Consider the following 21,868-nt stretch of genomic DNA (forward strand, 5'->3'; position numbering starts at 1 on the left):
TGGCAAGGATGTCTTTCTGGAGATATGAGGTAAGATAGAGGACTTGGTACCAGAGGCAGAGTCATATTGTGCAGGGGGTTCAAAGAACCTGGGCCCTCCATGATCATGGGCCGCACCTTGCACTCCAGCTATACCCCCTGCATCTGATGTCAGGTGCAGGGGGCAGGGCCATGTTAGCAAATGGGACTGCGCTCCCCATTTGCAAGTAAACTTTGGCCATCTCTGCATTTGCAACGCGGTCAGGAGCGTCTTACCCTGCTTGAAAAAGCAGAGAGATGCGTTCCCCGCCAGGCTAGGAACCCAGGGCTGGCTGAAGGCTTTCAAAAACTGAGCTATGCAACTCCATTTTTTAAACACTTCATCCAGCTCTGGGTTCACAGCCTGGCTGGGAACGCGTCTCTTTGCTTTTGAAAACGGGGAGAGACACTCCTGGTTGTGCTGCAAATGCGGCTACGGCTACTATGGAGCATGGCGAGGACAGCCATCATCAGACTCCCACTGCCCTGAGCACTTCTGGGTGCTGCCAGAGTTTGGCCCCCTACTCCCCTGGCACTTCCAGGGGCTGTAAAAGGCTCTCACCCCCCCATGCTTCCTCTGGGGGCTGTTGGCCTTGTTCATCTGCTCTCCCCCCACCCCCACCTGTGGCCACTAGCAGGAGGGGTGGCCACGTGGCCCCTCTGCTGACCCCAACCAAGGCTTTCTTCAAACGCTGGCTCGGTGCATCTTTCTCTGCCTCACTCCGATAAAAAGACACCCAAATAGCACTGGAATGAAATGCCTAATGGGGTGGGGGCAGAAGGGCAGTACAGCCTCTATTGCCTGCTGTGGCCATGCCACCTGCATATGACATCATATGCAGGGGTGTGACCAGCATACTCTGACGGGTGTGCACAAGACAAGCAATGGGAAGAAGGGAGCTGCCTGCAAGAGCTTGTCTTGCATCTGCCAGTGAGCTCCCTATGTCCCAGTGGGACCATTACCTTAGTAAACTCTCCTGCACAGCCAATTTCAGACCGGATAAAGACATCTCTGGGCAGTCGTCACCACCACTAACTTTGAGGGCAGAGATGTAGGACTTGAACTCATCCGTATTGTTGGTTAATTGGGATGGGCCAACATCTGCAGGGATAAACATGGCATGGACAGAGCTGTGAGAATGGGAAGAACGGTATGGTGCAGATAATCAGCAGAGATTTAAAGTCTTGATTTTGTTAGTGTTGGAAGTTAAGGACTTTGCGCTGTCTCTTGTCTCAGTGCAATAGGAGCACAGACTAGTGAGTCAGAGGGCTAGAGGGTCAAGACATTGGTCATTCCTTCTCTACTGCTCTGACACTATCTCTTTGGAATGTAGATTCCTCCTCTTAGGGACACTTCCTTCCAGCCACTTCCTCTCTCTCCCTTCTCTTCCTGTTCCTTCTACCTTGCAACATGCAAGCTCCTCTTCCCTGCACCATGTGTGCAGAATCCATCTGCATCCAGCTAGATAGACAGATTAGAGATCCCAACTCCTCACTTTCCTATCTAGAATGGAGTTCTTTAATAAATGCTATATATATTGATTTGAAACTATGAACTGGCTCCAAGTTACTTTACTCTCAGCATAAAGGCATGCCTAACTAAATCCACTGTGTTGTGCCTCTGTGCACTCTCCTATAATGAAAAAGGGATTCTCTTACCAGAGAGAATTCCCAATAGGTTATGGGAGCCCAGTATTTTGAGCTGCGTGTACTGCAACTGAAGAGTTAAGTTTGTTCCAGGAGATCCAGTGAGATCTAGCCGTGGACACATTTAATTGCTAATCTACAGCAGCTGCCCTTTCTTGGAGCTCAGTGAGGATGGCTACTTACCTAGAGGGAAAGCTCAGGCTGACACTCCTGAACCCAGACAATTACTTGGAATGGAAAACCCAACTGAGGCTTGCATTGAGAGCAGAAGGACTCCAGAAAGTAACTGAAGAGGAACCCCCCTGCAGATGGAACTACAGCTGCTGAGAAAACTGCTAGAGAGAAATGGCTGCTCAAGGATGCGAAAGCTCAAGTCCTAATAGCTGCTTCTGTAAGTAAAAACTATCTTACTACTATATGTGATCTTGAGACCTCAAAGGAAATGCTAAGCAAGCCAGATTCCTTGCATATGAAGAAAGGGTGGGCATACACCTTTAACCCCTGCTAACTTGGCAAAGAGGCACCTTTTAATGTGGTGATTATCTTTATTTAGCAGGGGGAGAGTAACTGGCCCTATCCCTACCCAGAATGTTGGGGGCAATATGCTAAATCATTGTAAACCACTTAGAGAGCTCCGGCTATAGAGCGGTATATAAATGTAAGTGCTATTGCTATTGCTATCCAACCCCAGCACAGTACCTCCAGTGACTGTTACTGGTGTCTATCTTATGTTTCTTCTTAGATTGTGAGCCCTTTGGGGACAGGGTTCTATCCTATTTATTTATTTCTCTGTGTAAACCGCCCTGAGCCCCTGGTGGCGCAGTGGTAAAACTGCCGCCCTGTAACCAGAAGGTTGCAAGTTCAATCCTGACCAAGGGCTCAAGGTTGACTCAGCCTTCCATCCTTCCGAGGTCGGTAAAATGAGTACCCAGAATGTTGGGGGGCAATATGCTAAATCATTGTAAACCGCTTAGAGAGCTTCCAGCTATAGAGCGGTATATAAATGTAAGTGCTATTGCTGAGCCATTTTTGGAAGGGTGGTATAGAAATCGAATTAATAATAACAACTACTTGAGAAAGAAAATGCAGAATTTCCAGTATAAAGATGGGGGCTGTTTTGCCACACATGTTGGACTACTATGGGACTTTTTTGCACAATTTAAAGCTGCAGAGGAGGAATTTACAGAGAGTCAGAAATTGGAAGCTCTGTTCCTAAGCATGCTGCCTAGCTATAGCAATATAATCGGCCAATTAGAAGTCCACACCACTCTAACCTTTGAGAGAGCAGTGGAAACCATATCTTCTGAGGCAAGCAGAAGGAAAGTTTTGAATTCTAGCTATGAAGGTGAATTGGCAAATAATGATGCTCTTAAGGCAACAATTGGCCATACCAGAGGAGGAAACCCAAGGTGGGGAGAGAATGTTGCAAGAGGAAACTGCATGGGCCCCTCACATTTGCATACAAAGAGGTCTGGCTTTGTTGCCAAGGAAACTCAGTCCAGAGAGAGAGGTCGCATGTCTGCCAGCAGGGAGACTGCTCCTGGAATGAGGCCAACTGGGACTAATGCCTTTAGATGTTTTCTGTGTAACCAATTTGGCCACAAGGTGGTGAACTGTCTCAAGAATCAGACAAAAAGAGTTGATTTCACTGAGAGAAATTTAAATAAGGACCTTAAGCGTGCTTATGATTCAAATAAGAATTTCAGTGTTTCCCTGATGCAAGGCAATGAAAAGTTTATTCTGGACACAGGTTCCACAGTTCATATCTTGAATAATTTAAGTTTCTATACTGAACTGTTTGGTATTCCTGAAGAGATTGTTCATTTGGGCAATAATACTACAATTAAAGCAAAGAAGAAAGGAGAAGGAATTTTATATTGCAAGTTATTGGATGGATCAGTTAATGAGTTTTTTGTGAGAGATGTTTTGTATATCCCTGACTTCTCAAGCTCCTTGCTTTCAATATCCAAGCTAGAGAAACAAGGCTGTGAACTGTATATTAGAAATGGACAATGTGTTGTTACCCAGAATGGAGAAGTTTGCCTTGTAGGCTCTAAATGCAAAGGCCTGTACAGCGTGCAGGAGCAACCTGTATCAAAGACAGACAGAGAAAGACCAGCCTGGTCCAAACCTGAAGCATACCAGCCCAATGAAGTGAACCTTGCTCAGTCATGTTCACATGAAAACTGCTTGGAACTGTGGCATAGATGCATGGGACACAGGGGCTATGAGTCAATCCAGAACATAAAGGAAAAGGGATTAGCTGATGGCATTGATTTTGTACCATGTGACATTTTGACTTACTGTGTTTGTTGTCTTGAGTCCAAAGCAGTTAACAAGCCATTTCCTAAGCAGAGTGAAAGGAAGACCAGAAGACCCCTGGAGCTGATCTACAGCGATATATCTGGACCACTGCCAGCTACCATAGGTAATCACAAATATTTCTTAACAATCACTGACAATTAAACATAATAATCAGTTGTATTTCTACTAAAGGGGAAATCACAGATGCTTGAGAAACTCCAAGACTACGTGGCCATGGCAAGCAACAAATATGAGCGGAAGCCGAAGATCCTGTGCACAGACAATGGAGGAGAATATATGTCCAGTGCCACATAGCAGTTCCTGAGAGAACGTGGAAGCGTGCATCAAACCAAAGTAGCTTCCAACCAATCGCAGAATGAAGTGTCAGAGAACAGAAGCCTCCTGGACATGGTAAGATGCATGCTTGCTGACACACACATCCCACAGAAACTCTGGGGAGAAGGCATCATGACTGCTACATACATACAAAACAGAATGCACACAAAGCTTGTAGGAACAACCCCATATGAACTTTGGCATGGTCATAAGCCGTCCATGACGCATTTGCATGTCTTTGGAAGCACGGCTTACTCATACATCCCAAAGGAAAAAAGGACTAAGTTAGGGGCTAGGGCCACAAAAGGGATTTTTGTAGGTTACTCAGCGCAATCCAAAGGCTACAGAATTCTGGATCCTGACACTAACAAGATAACCATAAGCAGATTGGTGTATTTTGATGAGAATGAAAGAGCTACGTCTTCAGATGGGGCCTACACCGAAGCAAGCAACCAGACTAAACACCCCAATGACTGGATTATGCTCCCTGATCTCAGTGGAATTGAGGAGGAGGAGACAGCAGATCCAGAACCAACCACGCCTGACACAGAGACCCCCAGAGATCTACCAGACACACCTGAGATAATGGGAGAGACGACGGGTGGGGTGATCAATGCGCTCAAACAGAGGTGTTCCAGCCCCGAGACTGTCCTACCTTGCAAGAATGGTGGAACAACCAGAACCTTCATCATGGGAGGAAATATCTCAGCTACCACAACCAGAAGCCCAGAAGTAGAAACAAGCTGCATTTGAAGAGCTTGAGGCTCTACAGAAAAACAAAACCTGGACTCTTACTAAGTTACCTCAAGGAAGGAAAGTTATGGGCTGCAAATGGGTTTTCAAACTCAAACATGATGCTGATGGTGAGATTCAGCACTACGAAGCCAGATTAGTAGCAAAAGGATATTCAATGAAATATGGAGAGGATTATGATGAAACCTTTGCACCAGTGGTTAAACATACCACAGTAAGGACTTGGTTAAGTATTGCTTCTAGCAAAGGAATGCATGTTGAACACCTAGACGTGAAAATTGCATTCTTGCATGGCGAACTAGAAGAGGACATTTACATGCAACAACCACCAGGTTTCTTAGTTCTCTTTGCCATAGTCCTCTTTGCCTATGTATGCAAACTGCAAAAGAGCATTTATGGTTTAAAACAGGCTGCCAGAGCATGGAACATAAAACTAAATGATATGCTGCTTCAAGCAAACTTCAAAAGAAGTGAAGCTGATCCCTGCCTGTACACCAAATGCAGAGATGGCAAATGGACCTACATTTTGGTGTATGATGATGATTTGATTCTTGCCTATGAAAATCCAGATGACAACAAAGAAATAGTGCATCATCTGAACAGAGATGTGGAAGTCAAGTGACTTGGCAACATCGCACACTACTTGGGCATTCAAGTACAAAGAGAGAAAGATGGAAGTTTCCTCATCAACCAAGAACAGAAAATTAAAGACTTGATAAACCTGCTCTCCAATGGAAGTGAACTACATAAAGCAAGAAGATAAAACTGAGTCACTATCTGACAACCATAGATATCGTGAAGTATTGGGTAAGCTTCTATACATTAGTACACTCACTAGGCTAGATATTAGTACAGCAGTTGGCTTACTTTGCAGAAAGACTGCATTACCAACAGTCAAGGACTGGAATGCAATTAAGATACTTGTTAGGTACCTAAAGGGTACTGCATACTTTAAGCTCAAGCTGCCAGCTAACAGTCAACCAAAACCAGAAGCAAACATAGATGCAGACTGGGGTGGAGACCTAACAGAAAGGAAATCCACCTAACAGAAAGGAAATCCTGTTCACATAATTTTCTATGGAGATGGAGCCATAAGCGGGTCAAGCACAAAGCAAGACATAGTGGCATCGTCAACCACTGAAGCAGAATATGTATCACTTGCACAGGGCTGTCACAAGATACAATGGCTGTGTCAACTACCACAGCCCATACCAGTGTATGAAGACAACCAAAGCTGCATTCAACTCTCCAAACAAGAAGATGTAAAGAGGGATACCAAGCATATTGATGTGAAGTACCATGTAGTGAGAAGTCTGCAAAAAGATGGACTAATCAAGCTGATCTACTGCCCAACAAATGAAATGCTTGCAGACATACTCACTAAGCCACTACCAAGACCCTGCTTTGAAAAGCTGAGAGAAAAAATGAATCTTGTGAACTGAGTCACGAGACATCGAGAGGGGGTGTTGGAAGTTAAGGACTTTGCGTTGTCTCTTGTCTCAGACAGTGGAGGACAGACTAGTGAGTCAGAGGGCTAGAGGGTCAAGACATTGGTCATCCCTTCTCTACTGCTCTGACACTATCCCTTTTGAAGTGTAGATTGGTACTCTTAGGGATTAACTTCCTCTCTCTCTTCCCTACCTGTTCCTTCTACCTTGCAATATGGCAAGCTCCTCTCCCGGCACCATGTGTGCAGAAAAGATGCAGAATCCATCTGCATCCAGCTAGATAGATAGATTAGAGATCCTAACTCCTCACTTTCCTATCTAGAATGGAGTTCCTTAATAAATGCCTTATATATTGATTTGAAACTATGTATTGGCTCCAAGTTACTTTACTCTCAGCATACAGGCATGCCTAAGTAAATTCCGCTGTGTTGTGCCTCTGTGCACTTTGCTATAATGAAAAAGGGATTCTCTTACCACAGTGAATTCCCAACACAAACAACCTCCAAAAGGCTACTGAGTAGAATACAACACCCTCCACCCCACTACCCACCATACATCAAACTGATCCAATATATCAGCTCGATTTGATGCATAAAACCCTGTATGTTGGCAACACTAAGCAAATTAATTGGTATCAGATTATATCAATAGTTTGCTCAGTGCACAGCCCTTTTATCTAGCAATGCCCTATAGTCAAGAGCCTACCATAACATTTATTCAGAAATAAGTCCCATTCAGCATATGGTTTCAGCAACTCAACCTTTAGTTAGAAGCTTCCTTGTTGCAGCTTCTTCCCCATAATGCTTCCTTCCTGTTCAGCAGGGACGTGGCATTGCTGAAATGTTCCTTAATCAGCCAGTTCTTTCAGTGAAGGGGGATTAAGTACTTGGTTCCAGAGCAATTACAACAAGAACAAATGTTCATTCTTTTTAAATAATCGCAATGGCACTATTGCAAAACAGAGCCCATAAAAATGCATTAAATATTAAGGTGTGATTACTCTGGCTGCAAAGATGAAACCAGTAATTAAAGCCTTGCCCCTACAGAGAACAGGAATGGAGTCATTAGCACAGAATTAAAGAGTGATTCTCTCCCTGCTGAACAGGAACAATTACAGAGGAAGAAGCCACAGGGAATATGCTTTTAATTAAAGATGCAGTAACCTGAAAAAACATAAATAGTGCTTTTGCCAGAGAGGCTAGTGCTTTGTGTTTTATGGCAAAACCATCACTAGAAATCAGTTCTGAAAAAAGACAAGCGGATAAACAGAGAACATTAGAATACAGTAAGCTGGCAATGATATCATGTGGGTTTTCCTAAGCGAACTAAAGAAGACAATTTCAGGCTAAGAGGGTAGTGTAGCGTGGGAGCACTCCAACATTTCCCCTTTCCTCCTTACCTGGATCATTGAAGGGCACAAGAATATAGTTGAAAGGCTTGTCAGGAGTGCTCTCATGTTTTTTGATGATGTTGAGGCAAGTGGTTTTGACAGCTTCGATATCATCATTCATACTGCCAGTTGTGTCGATTGAGAAGGTGAGGGAATAGCCTTCCAAACTGAAAAACCTCTGAAACATTTTGCGGTCCTCCAACTGGTACAGAAGACTCGCTTCTGAGCAATGACAGAGTAAAATCAAGTTACATCTTTAGCACAGTTTAGTTTGTCTCAGACTGGTGTGGTGATAGGGTGCATGGCTTTTACTGGCATGAGCTGTGGGGGCCGTGATAGTTTTTGCCCAAATGCCTAACCATTTTTAGCATAGCTCTCCACCAGAGACAGACTATGGCCTGATTCACACAATTGTTCAAATCTAGGTTTAATGTGGGTTACCAACATTAGTGTGATTGTGTGAATCCACACCAAGGGAATCTCAGATTAATCTTGGGCCATGAACCACCTTGGTGTGGGTTCCTGCAATCAAGCTAATGACAGCAACCCAAATTAAATCAAGATTCAAATGATTTTGTGAACCACCAGGCTTCTATAGGGGATGGATCTGTAGCTCAGTGGAAGTGCACATACCTTACTTGCAGAAGGTCTCAGGTTCAATCCCTGGTACCTTTCCCAGGTAGGGCTGGGAAAGAAAATCACCATCTGATATTTTGGAGGCCTACTGCCCAACAGTGTGAACAACACTGAGCTAGATGGACCAACAGTCTGGTCCGGTCAGTGGTGCTGTTCAGAGAGGATCTTTGGGTAAAAGTCCATTGTTTAATTAATATGAAAGAACCCAATTAAAACACACACAATAGACAGCTGCCTATTTCCTGCAAGTATTTTACAGAGTTGCTGGCTTGTCCTCCTTGCATCCTAGATGCACTAATTGTTTTCTTTAAGGTCATTCTTATGGACTAATACTGGGGCAGGGGGAAGGCAGGGTTCAACCTACCTTTTCCCCAGACGATTGCTTGTGTTACAGTGTGTGAACTGTGCACCCACACGGTCCATGCTGCTGTAAGCAGCATGGATCTCCGGAGGCCGGGATGCTGTGTCCAGACCTCCAGATATCCCACAATGCACTGTTCAATGAACGCAGTGCATTGGGAGATACCCCCCATGAGATGTGCGCTCTAGGTGCCCATCTTTGTGTGTGGAGACCCATGGCGCCCTCAACAATGATGGTAAGTCTGCCTTTCTCCTCTAAAAATAATAATAACCCTCCTTGAGCTGGGCCCGAATTGGTTCGGACTAGAACTGGACCGGGCTCAGTTTGGTTTGGGTTCAGTTTCTCTCGATAGAACCGGGTTTTCCAATTTTGTGCACACCCCTAGTCTTATGAAGTGTATTGTATTTAGCTGTGGCTGGTCGTGTGTGTGAGCATTACTAATCTTCAGTTTCTTATAAAAACAGTAAGGTAAAGTGTGTCATTGAGTCAATTCCGATTCCTGGCACTCACAGAGCCCTGTGGTTTTCTTTGGTAGAATACAGGAGGGGTTTTCCATTGCCTCCTCCCACGCAGTATGAGATGATGCCTTTCAGCATCTTCCTATATTGGGCAGTACTCCCCCCATAATTTTCTCTTGCCATACATTTAAGAAGATCTTAGTGATTGAGCTCCTTGCCTTTTTTAGAGTGGTGAAAGATGATCCAAGAAAATGATCAGGTAAGGCATATGTCTTACCTTGAATAGGCATATATACAAGTCAACTTCATAGTTGCTTCATATCCACACTACACGCACCAAGGACACTCATATGTGACTGTTCAGGAACCATGAAGATCCTTCTCTCCCTCTTCCCTGCCCCCACCTCATGCGCACACACATATCATTGTGCACTTCACAATTGAAGTCATGCACATTACTGTTGCAGGGGCTATTTAATCTGGTGAAGTTAATCAGATTAAGTTTTCTCCAGTTTGGAGACACAATCACAGGGAAGGTTTGAACAAATACCAAGGATGAGAGGCCTTCTGAGCATGTGCAAAGACTTCTTAACAGAGGAAGCAGCATGCACACCATTAAGTCTGCCCAGGGCCCTGTAACGGAGGATAGGGATAATACCCTTCGGTCCAGACCCTGAATTTACCTAGCTGAGCCTCTGGATCCAGAATAAGGCAGCTTCCTATGCACCTATACAGAGCCATTCCTAATATGCAGTGGCCAGAGATGTTCTCTGTCGTAGGTCATCTCTCTAAGCACCAGGACTTTTAAAAGGAACACTCAGAGCTGCTCAATGGTTTGTGAGTGTAATTGGTGCATGTAGCATGCACCGCTACAACACACACCTGTGCATTTTCCTTGGCTGTGCACTTTGCTGCCTAGAGTCACATTCCATGACATTTCGAAGCCTACTTAGCACTGAGGATCGGACAGCGCTATTGCTGAGAAGAGTATTATATTATATTAATGCCTGAAGACCTTGCGGGAAGAAGCAGTGGAGTCTGCAGGAAGCATCTTTGGCAGGGAGAGGAGAAAGAGATACACTTGATCAGGGTCTGGGCTCTTGAGGAGCCAGGACTAGCTGCTTTTCTTTTCTCATCGTTATCAGTCACTTTTTACATTATCAAACATTATGCAACTTTTACATGACTTGAACGTTTGAACTACACACTCTCCCCCCTTTTTTTGAATGGCACATTTTGTATCTAATTGCACATTAGAAAAACAAAACAAAATGGCAAAGCACCAGGTTATGGACTTACCATCACTTACAAAGAAATTCCTTGTGGCTAGAATGGCGAGTTCCGCTGCTTTCTGATGCAAGTAATGGTGTGGGGAGAACAGGGCACTAGAGGTCTCTTTGTTGATGCCTCCAGTGGGAGGCTGATTTTGGGTCACATCATCTTTCCCACCGTGTCCACATTTGCCTGAAGAGAGAAGACGGGGGAAGAGTGAGCCGTAGTCATGAGAACTGCTGGGCTGGATTGGACCAGTGTCAACTAAACTGGGGTGTACAATGCAAGATGTCTCAATGGACTACTGATCATTTTCAGATAAAAGCACATCTGTTGTGATGTCCTCGGAAGTTGTCATGATCCGATGACCTCCTGGCATGTCCCTTTATCATGTCGGGTGACTGTTCAGCCAAATGGTCGCTCTACCCATGCTTTAAATGCAAGCATTTGGAGTGGGTGTAGAGGGGCCATTTGGATAGACAGCCCCGCCCCATGCAATAAAGGGACATGCTGGGAGGGTGTTGGGACATCCACAGAGCATGTCACAACAGGCATGCTCCTGGTGAGTCCCCTTTCTTATCATATGGACTAGTAAGGGGTCATCTAAACTGGCCTTTAGTGAAGGAGGGGTGCCGTCCTTCCTGTCCCACAGACAAGAGCCCACAGGGACTTGGAACAAGTTGATCCAACAGAGGTAGACTGAACTCTACATACTTCTGAGCTCAAGCTACCCTTCCTAGGCTCCCTTCCATTACCTGTTTGGTAATGGAAGCCTTGAAGGGGTAGCCTTCTGGGATCTGGCATTCCTCCTCCTCTGCTCCCTTTGATCCTGCCTAGCTGGTTGCTAGACAGTGCAGATGTGGAGATAACGCTGTGGGAGGGGCCAGCTCTGCAGGGAGCTCGGGTTCTGAGGTTGCTGTCTCAGGGAGTTCAGGCTCTGAGGGTGCTATTGGCGGGGGCTTCGACTCGGGAGCTCCAGCGGCTTGCCTTCTCAGGGTCTCTTCAGGGCGTCTTGCTCTTCTCAGGGTCTCTGTTCAGGCTGGGGATCATGATGGAACAAACAGGGGTGGAACTTCCAGACTATTTATTTATTTATTTAGATTTCTATACCGCCCTTCCAAAAATGGCTCAGGGCATTTTACACAGAGAAATAACAAATAAATAAGATGGATCCCCATCCCCAAAGGGCTCACAATCTAAAAAGAAACATAAGATAGACACCAGCAACAGTCACTGGAGGTACAGTGCTGGGGGTGGATAGGGCCAGTTACTCTCCCCCTGCTCAATAAAGAGAATCACCACGTTAAAAGATGCCTCGTTGCCCAGTTAGCAGGGACTAGTATGAAACCCAAACATAATAAGTGCTCTAAGAAACAAAACACTTAGGATATATATTTTTAATGCTATGTTTTTTCCTCTGCTCTGAGCAAGGGAGAGAAGGAAAGCACCCAGCCGGTGAACAAAGTGCTGGCTGGGAGGGGGTGAAGGGCTGTGCCTCATGCTCCCAGCTGGCAAGCACTTGTTTGCCAGCTGGGTGTGGGAGAGGGGCAGGAAGATGCCCCGGGGAAAGGGATGAGCTGGCACCATTGTAGCCTCCAGTCCCTAGCTGCCCAGGGACATTTGTTCCCTTTGTCCAAGGGTCGCAACACCACTATAGTTTATGCAGGCAGGGCAGGGCAGGGAGGACAAAGCAAGGCTATGCGGTTGCTCCATTAGGTTACATTGCTCAGCCTGAGCAACCAAACCACGACTGCTATCAGGGGCCAGGCCACCTGGGCTGCAGTACCTGCATTGGCCATTATAGGGGTGGCACTGTCCTGCACCAGAGAGCAGGCTGATAATGCCTCCTGCTGCCTGGGAGCTGCTGTGGTGGTGCAGAAAATAAAGTGGTTCTGTCAAAGTCCCTACTTTGAGACCAATTTGAACCCCCAGGAGGAGGTTCATTGCCCCCTACTTCAGACCCCCATTGAGGCCTTCAAGTGCTCCTCTGACTCTTGCCTTTCCCTATACTTCAGTCAAGAAAGAGCCCAAGCGATCACAAGCATACCCTCAGAAAGGGAAGCTCCTTGCCAGAGTGAAGAAGTGGTCACTGGCCAGGGTAGGAGAGAACTCACCAATCTCTTCTTCCCTTTAGTGAGGAGCTGTTCATCCAAAGGTTGAATAAATGGCAGTGGGAACTTCCTACTAGTACTGATGCGAAAACAGAGGAGGAGCAAGCTTCTAACCTCTCCAGCCTTCAGCATTTAGAAATCAGAGGCAGACCCTCTATAAACAGAGAGATTGCCTCTCAGGTCTGGCCTCCATTGATTGTTCTAGTCTCCAGGTATTGATCACATCCCTTAAAACAGAGGTTCTCATCTGTAGGTCCCCAGATGTGGTTGAATTACAACTCCCATCACCCCAGCCACAAGCTGTTGTGGCTAGGGATGAGGGAAATTGTAGTCCAACCACATCTGGGGACCTATGATTGTTGGGAACCCTTGTCTTAAAAGATAACAAAAAGCATAAATGGTAATGAATGCTCCTGTGAAAGCTGATCTTACCTCTTGGCTTGCTCTTGCATGTTGCTGTTATCTTGTACCCGCTTGTGAGCTGGTTGTGCACTAGGATGTTGTCTCTGCATGAGTACCGGCCACTATTAAATGGAGAAATTGTACATGAATGCTTTGGAATTAATATTCCCAGGATATGGAAGTGAGTGTTTTTAGGGCCAAGAGCTCTGGTCCCAAACCACACTGAACCAACGTGCTAAGGATCACTAATTTATTAAAAATACATATACCCCACCCCTCCAGTATACAACTGCTTGGGGCGACTCACAAAACTAATAAAATAACTACAATAAAAAATAAAAAATTAATGAAGGTTAACAAAACCCAGACTAAAACTACATATAAAAGCTACAAATTTTAAGAGTTACAAATTAAAAGTTATAGATAAAAATCTAAAAGCTAAAAGATCTACCCGATATAAGCAGCTGATAAAATATTTAAACACCTCTCGAAAAAGATATATGTCTGTAGGTGGTTTTTTTTTTTTTAAATGCTGATAGAGGGAACATGGCAAAGCTCTTCTGGGAGGGCATTTCAAAGTTGAGGGGCCACAACTGAAAAGGCCCTGTCTCTGCTTTTCACCAATCAGATCTCTGTAATTGGTGGGGCCATTAAAAGGCTCAGGGTGTTTAACAGAAGGCCCTGACAGGATCATATGGGCAGATGCAGTGTGACAGATACCCCGGCCTCAAATCATGTAGGACTTCAAAGGTCAAGGGTCCAGCACCTTGAATCTAGTCCAGAAGCAAATGGGTAACCACTGAAGCTGCAGGATGGGTATAATAATCGTGAAGTGACTGGCGTTCATAAGCATCCTTGTGGCTACATTCAGGATCAACTGAAGCTTCTGAACCATCTTCAAGGACAGTGCCACATACAGCACATTGCAGTTGTTCAATCTGGATGTCAACAAAGCGCGTCCTCATGGACAGCCCTGCTCCATGCAGCTCCGTGAAGGAGGGCGCAGGGCGGAGGGATCTGGGGCCGGAACGTTGTTCTGCTCTCCAGGCATCCCTCAATTTAGTGCGTGGCACTCACTGGGGATTCCCCCTTCAGACTGGCGCTTTATGCGTCTGTCTCGATGATTCCCGGTAGCCGGGTTAAGGGTACAAGAACATCCTCTCCACGCCCTCCCTCCGCGTCCTCCTCGCTGCGCCTTCCCCGCCTGCCCACGGCGATCGTGAGAATTGCCCCGTTGTATTCTATCCAGTATCTTTTATGTTTTGTTGTTTAGAAGTTTGTCCTAGTGGGGATCCTGTAGAGAGTGTGGAGGGTAGAGTCAGAAAGGAAAAGGGAGGGAAAGCAGGAGAAAATGGAGTTGTTTCTGAATAAACTAGTTAAATCTATATAAGATTACTTTGTGTTTGTGAGAGAAGCAGCTATAAAACAGAAACACTTCACTAAAACTACAACGTTGCCTGCAGAAACTCATGGGACTACATTCTACAGCAACGGGTAACTGCAGGTTTGTAAAACAAAACAGGGCTGGAAAGTAACTGGTATACAAGTTTGTTTTTAAAACAAAAAGAGTGCCTACACTTGGGAGATCAAAAAACACCAAAAATTAAACAAAGAAACCTCAAGAACAGTTCATTGTGCCTCTTTTAAAACAAGTCAGAGAAGAAAAGACAGAGAAGAAAGCAATAGTCCCTGACTCTAGTTTAACTTTTTCTACCCATGGAGAAACGAATGGGTCCAGATAATCAACATCATCCAAGAATGTCTGGAGTTGCCCAACTGCCACCACCTACGAGTGCACTTTCAGATTAGACCTGTTGTGGTCTTACAGTATTTGTGTGAAGCAGTCATCACAGGTTGCCTCAGAGGGAGATGCAATAGGGTAGGCATCACTCTCTTCATTTACTGTCAGGGAAAACAAAGAGGGAAGAGATTTCATGTTAGACACACTGAATTCTATCTAAATCTGAAACTCAGTGAGGCTATTCACACGATGGGAGAAAATCGGGCTAGAGGAGGCTAGCTCGATTTTCTCCCATCGTGAGAACTACCGGTCTTGGCTGCGAGCCCGGTGGTTCTTCAGCGGGTAACCCGGTAAACTAACCCGGTGCTTAAAACAGGTTTGTGGAGCGAGTGCTCCGCAAACCCGTTTTTTCCAATCATGTGTTGCCGTGGTGTGGCTCCACACCATGGCAACTCATGTGTAGACCCCCGACTGGGAGGCTGAAAAGAGAGTCTCCAGCATGCCCTGTGCGCTCGCTTCCGGGGGGCCACGCGGCCCCCGATCCTCCCAGCCCCCGCCGGCTCCATGATGGATCCGGCAGTTGTGTGGGCGGCCGCTCGGCTGCAGCTTCCCAGAGCAGACTGCCTGCTCATGTGCTGGGAGAGAGTGCTAAGCCCGTTCTCCCTGCTAACCCTCCCCAGGTGGCTCCCACTGATCGTGGGAACCGCCTCAGTAAGTTTTATTATTACACTGTAAGCTGCATCAAGAGTGTAAATGGGAAGGAGTATATATTTAGAAAACAGACAAATCAAAATGCAAGTATTACTTTTGAATTTTTTGGCTCTTGTTCATCAGCCATTGAATAGGAAATGTCTGCAAGGAGTGAAAAGGAGGCTCCCGGCAACCTTTACTCTTTCCTACTCCTCACTTCTCATGCCACTTTCAAAGCTCGCAAGGGTCAATTTTAAAAGTGGGATTGGCCCTATGAGGGGTATGGGGCAAGGCAGGATTTGGCACCTTGGCTCAGGTGCCATAATTCCTTGGGCCACCCCTGGCTGACATCCAGACTAAATTATTCCTGGTTAGTCGTACTGAAATTAAGTAGTCCTTTAGAGTAACTCCTGAGTAGTGCTAATCAGTAAGTCTGAATGTCAGCCTCTGTACCTTGGACACCACCTCCAATTATTCATCGACCTTGGTGACATAAAGACAAGCACATTTCTCTTTTATTTCTGTGTAAGAGCAGGTAAGACTTTTGTACGTGTTTGTAAGGCAGAAAACCAAATACAAACATACTAAAAACTATTTTTTTTTTAAACAAAGGGATGATTATCTTTACAGGAATGGTCGGAGAACTACAGAAAACAAGGGCCTGGTTCACACAATCATTTTAATCCAGGTGTAGTGATCAGTCTCCCCTCCCTCTAAAGAGTTAACAGGAAGTGAACCATTGTCTTGACTGAGCGGCTGGTGAACTCCAGGGCTCACCCAATCAGTCCAACAGGTAGGACAGACTAGAGAGCTGTTGTGGGGATTTTGGGGAACAAGAAAGGAAGTCTGTGTGGAGAATGCAGACTAGCATGAGGTCAGATGTCTCACAGTGGAGCTGCAGGATAATCTCTCAGGGTGAGAGATTGGCAGGAGTCTTGATTCTCATCAGAAGCTTGGTGAGTTCAAGGGAACAGGAAGCCAAGGCTAGGGGCTTTGGAAGTTTAGGGTTGGAGAAAGTGTTTTAGTAAGAATTTGTGTTAGAATTTGTGTTTCTTTGGTGTGTGCTTTGCGTTTTCCTAAATATCTGTTCTTTGCAATGGAGTAACTAAGATTTTAAAGTATGCTGCCCCAGCATCATTCAAGGTGCTTTTGAAGTATTCTTGTAACCAATTAAGTATTTTTAAGTGTTTCTAAAAAGCTAAAAACCTCAGACAGAACTAGTCTGTAGTAATTGAATAAAGGTTTTTCTCTGTTCTTTTTACAAGCCTCAGAGGGTTGATTATTGACCCAGCAGGAGGAAGGGGATTTTCTTTGGTGCGGAACACATCTCAAAGATAGCGTGGCCAAATTAATAATTAGCTCCATGTGCAGGCAAAATGCATGGGAGGGAAAGGTTCCCCCCCCCTTTACTCTTGCCTGTTAGCAAAAAGTGGGAGCACATTTTTGCATTTGCCCAGTACCCAGCTATAGAGGGACCTTGGACTAAAGCACTCAATCTAATGGTCCAGTTCTAGGCAAGTCTTAGAGTGCTTGGTGGCAGCAGGAACCTACCAGAACTTCTGGGTTTTCCCAGAACCTTTTTCTTAACTTTCAGGTCTTGAAAGTTACAGATTTTTAAACCAGCCAGTCTGCGTCTCAGAGAACAGGACAGGGATGACTCAGCACTAAAGTCTCCCTCTGTTGCAGAACTGGTTTAGACCAGTCAGAGAGATTATCAGGTAATCTGGCCTGAGTCAGGAAAGGAATTTTCCACTACCCACAATTCGCTACATCAGATATAATGTGTGTTACTGACATTAGCATGATTGTGTGGAGAGGAGAACTGGTCTTGTGCTAGCAAGCATGACTTGTCCCCTTAGCTAAGCAGGGTCCACTCTGGTTGCATATGAATGGGAGACTTGATGTGTGAGCACTGTAAGATATTCCCCTTAGGGGATGGAGCTGCTCTGGAAAGAGCAGAATATTCCAAGTTCTCTCCTTGGTATCTCCAAGATAGGACTGAGAGAGACTCCTGTTTGCAATCTTGGAGAAGCTGCTGCCAGTCTATGTAGACAATACTGAGCTAGATGGACCTACGTTCTGACTCAGTATATGGCAGCTTCCTATGTTCCTATGTGTGAACCCACACCAGGGCGGTTTATGGCCCAAGATGAATCTGAGATTCCCACCTTGGCATGGGTTTAGGTAATCATGCTAACGTAGGTAACCCACATTAACCTAGATTCGAATGATCGTGTGAACCAGGCAAAGGTGTAGCCTATTCCATTTTCCACATTTGTTGTGACGTACTCAGGAATTCATAAGGCTCGGTTTCTCCTAGTTCAACCCAGTTGGTGTTGCTGTAGAATTTTTGGAGCACATGGAGAGCTTTTCCGGCACTAATCCGTGCTGCTTCCAAAGCATTTTTTTTCAAGCTGGAGAGCATAGATTTCCGCAGGGCTCGAAGCTGGGCAACACCTGATAATCAAAAATATAGAAGAACTTTTTAAATACCAGTTACTAGGATTGCCAGCTCAGATGCATATGTTGTGCCATTCAAGCACAGTTCTTTGCTTGGGTAAGAGAGAGAGAGAGAGAGAGAGGGAGAGAGAGAGAGATGGAAGGTGAACAGATGTCATTTTAATCAGAGAAAGCTAAAGGATAAAAGACTTACATCTCTCAAAACACACTACTGGGGATCCCATTGGAGTAGGGGATGTGGTTCTTGGTGGTATTCTGAGGCACTTGCATGCTAGTGCATTGGTGAGATCCAATTAGCACTGTAAAAGGGCTGCCGTTTATAGTTGATTCACTTGCTGGCAAATAGACATGCATGAAAAAAGCATGGCCACCACAGGTGCACAGAGAGACAGTATAAGACGATAATGATCTGCCAGTTCTGGATGGGGGTCACACTTCCCCAGAAGGAACAGGTATGCAGTCTGAGGGTGCTTGTGGACACAAAACCCTCCCTGGTGTCCCAGGTTGAGGCAGTGGCCAGAGGTGCCTTCTATCAGCTTCGGCTGATACTCCGGCTGCATCCATTTCTTGAGATAAATGACCTTAGAACAGTAGTACATCTGCTGGTCACCTCCAGAATTGATTACTGCAATGCGCTTTATGCGGGGCTGCCTTTGTATGTAGTCCGGAAACTGCAGTTAGTCCAGAATGTGGTGGCCAGATTGGTCTCTGTGTCAACTCGGAGAGACCATATTATTCCTGTGTTGAAAGAACTACACTGGTTGCCAATAAGTTTCCAGGCCGAGTACAAAGTTTTGGTTATAACCTATAAAGCCCTAAACAGCTTGGGCCCTGGGTATTTAAGAGAACGTCTTCTTTGCTATGAACCACACTGCCCATTGAGAGCATCTGGAGAGGTTTGTCTGCAGTTGCCACCGGCGCATCTGGTAGCTACTCGGGGACGGACCTTCTCCATTGCTGCCCCGAGGCTTTGGAACACACTTCCTGCTGAAATAAGAGCCTTGCCATCTCTTACAGCTTTTAAAAGGGCAGTCAAGACGCATTTGTTCACCCAGGCTTTTAATTAGATACTGTTTTAATTGTGTTTTGATAGTTCTAACTTTTTAATTTTAATTGTTGAAATGGCTGTTTTTATTGTTTTGTAAACCGCCCAGAGAACTTGCATTTTGGGCAGTATAGAAATGTATTAAATAAATAAATAATGAGCAAGGTTCTCACACAGAACACTGATAAGGCGATGCAGCTAATTATAGCACTAGCTAAAACAACAGGCTAGGGATGTGCATAAAACCGGTTCTCCCGGTTCGGTTCGGATCCGAACCGGGTCCGAACCGGACCAGGGTGGTTCGGTTTTGGTTTTGCCGAACCACCCCCCGGTTCGGTTCGGATCCGAACCGGTTCGGATCCGAACCGAACCGGTTCGGATCTCAAAAAATAGCTGGTTTGAAAGGGGACCTTGTGTTCTACCTGAAACCCAAATTTCAAGTCGATTGGACCTTCCTCTGATTTTTGGCGATTTTTTAAAGTTTTAGTGACTTTGGGGCAGTTCGGGGGCATAGCATGGGATCTGGGCAAAAGAAGTGGGGTGGGGTGGTAGTGCCTAATGGGTGCAGGCTACCACCCCAATTTCAGGGGGGTTGGGCAAAGGGCTGATTTTTGGTAAATTTCTGAAAATTTCATGTCTTTGGGGCAGATTGGGGCATATTGGGGCAGAAAGTGGGGGCTGGGGCAGAATAGTGGGGTGTGGTGGTAGTGCCTAATGGGTGGAGGCTACCACCCCAATTTCAGGGGGTTTGGACAAAGGGGTGATTTTTTGAGAATTTTTGAAGTTTTAGTGACTTTGGGGCAGTTTGGGGGCAGAAAGTGGATCTGCCCCAAAATAGTGGGGTGGGGTGGTAGTGCCTAATGTGTGGAGGCTACCACCCCAATTTCAGGGGGATTGGGCAGAGGGCTGATTTTTTGAGAATTTTTGAAGTTTGGGTGTCTTTGGGGCAGATTGGGGGCAGAAAGTCGATCTGCCCCAAAGGAGTGGGGTGGGCTGGTAGATAGTGCCTAATGGGTGGAGGCTACCACCCATCCCCAATTTAAGAGTGATTGGGCAGAGGGGTGAATTATGGTGAATAGAAAAGGTGTGAATTCTCATTCTATCATAGCAAATGAGATATTTTTCAATTAAACAACTCTCATGACCCCACTTTCACTTTTTCACACTTTCCTTTACTATGAATAATATGAGGAAGTAATCAGTTTAGCACACTTCACCTTATGAAGACAAACCTCATACAAATAAATTCACCATAATTCACCCCTCTGCCCAATCACTCTTAAATTGGGGATTTACCCAATCACCCCACTATTTTGGGGCAGATCCACTTTCTGCCCCCAAACTGCCCCAAAGTCACTAAAACTTCAAAAATTCTCAAAAAATCACCCCTTTGTCCAAACCCCCTGAAATTGGGGTGGTAGCCTCCACCCATTAGGCACTACCATCACACCCCACTATTCTGCCCCAGGCCCCACTTTCTGCCCCAATATGCCCCAATATGCCCCAAAGATATGAAATTTTCAGAAATTTACCAAAAATCAGCCCTTTGCCCAATCCCCCTGAAATTGGGGTGGTAGCCTGCACCCATTAGGCACTACCACCCCACCCCACTCCTTTTGCCCAGATCCCATGCTTTGCCCCCGAACTGCCCCAAAGTCACTAAAACTTTAAAAATTCACCAAAAATCAGCCCTTTGCCCAATCCCCCTGAAATTGGGGTTGTAGACTCTACCCATTGGGCACTACCACCCCACCCCAAAATTTTGCCCCTGGGCCCCTTTTTACCCCCCCGAATCGATTCGGATTCAGATTCGGATTAAATCCAAATCCGAACCAAATCAAGGGTGATTCGGGTGACCCAGATTTGGGCACAAAACAGAACAGGGGTGATTCGGTTCGGGTCCGAGCCAAATCACCCGAAATCCCAAATTGCACACCCCTACTAAGCACACACACAGAGAAGAAGCAGGAGGCGGAGTGTGGATTCTATGATAGCATATTAGAGTGGATTGATGGTGTCTCATTGAAAATCTCATTTGCTATCATAGAATCCACACTCAATACCTCAGAAACAAGAGAACCCTGTACCCATGGGGGTGCCCCTACCAGAGATCCCTGTACCCCATGGGTTAGAAACCCATGGGGGTGGTTGGCACCCTATGTGCACTACACCACCACTTGCTCTGGGCCACCCCAGCACCCCCATGTGCACTTATAGGGCTGCTGAAAGCTCCATTATAACTTATTATGAGGAAAAACCTTAAAGACGCGTAAACTTCAAAAATCACTTAAAAATCACCTCTTTGCCCAATTCCTTTCAAATAATTCTGATAGCTTCCTTGCCCACCCTAGGAACTACCACCCACCACACTGCACTCTATGACACCCCTTTCCCCCCGATGTGAAGCTATACATTTGCTGCAATCCTAATTATTCTCTATGAGGAATTCAAAAACACTTAACAATTCACCAATAATCAGAGGAGTGTCCAATTGCCTTGAGATTTTTTGGGTGGTAGGCACCCATGCCTGTCTACCACCCACCCTGCTTTTGTGCTCCTAGGTCCTCCACAACAGGGGATATGGACTGGTTCGGGTCCCATTATACTCAATGAGAAAAATAATTAAAAATATTTCAAATATTCATAAAAAATCATAGGGGTGTCTGATTGCTTCAGGGTTTGCATGGTTGTTGGCACGCATGAGTGCTCCACAATAAGAAATAATGGCCTGGTTCGGGTCCCATTATATCCTATGAGAGAAAAATAAAAATATTTTTCAAAAATTCATAAAAAATCG

At 45.5% G+C, this 21,868-nt stretch overlaps 1 protein-coding gene across 1 annotated transcript in view; it reads right to left on the reverse strand.

The window, feature by feature from the left end:
- The window catches only part of LOC128348239 (von Willebrand factor A domain-containing protein 7-like), a 78,510-nt gene that overhangs the window by 47,230 nt on the left and 9,412 nt on the right, over nt 1-21,868 (reverse strand). Inside the window, exons 3-8 of the mRNA XM_053303995.1 lie at nt 17,856-18,023; nt 14,962-15,037; nt 13,166-13,257; nt 10,650-10,814; nt 7,905-8,117; nt 981-1,119 (exon numbers count right to left, since the gene is read on the reverse strand). Coding sequence (XP_053159970.1) covers nt 981-1,119; nt 7,905-8,117; nt 10,650-10,814; nt 13,166-13,257; nt 14,962-15,037; nt 17,856-18,023 — 853 coding nt within the window. The remainder of the gene's footprint in view (nt 1-980; nt 1,120-7,904; nt 8,118-10,649; nt 10,815-13,165; nt 13,258-14,961; nt 15,038-17,855; nt 18,024-21,868) is intronic.

Source organism: Hemicordylus capensis, chromosome 2 (assembly GCF_027244095.1).
Source record: "Hemicordylus capensis ecotype Gifberg chromosome 2, rHemCap1.1.pri, whole genome shotgun sequence".
NCBI lineage: Eukaryota > Metazoa > Chordata > Lepidosauria > Squamata > Cordylidae > Hemicordylus > Hemicordylus capensis.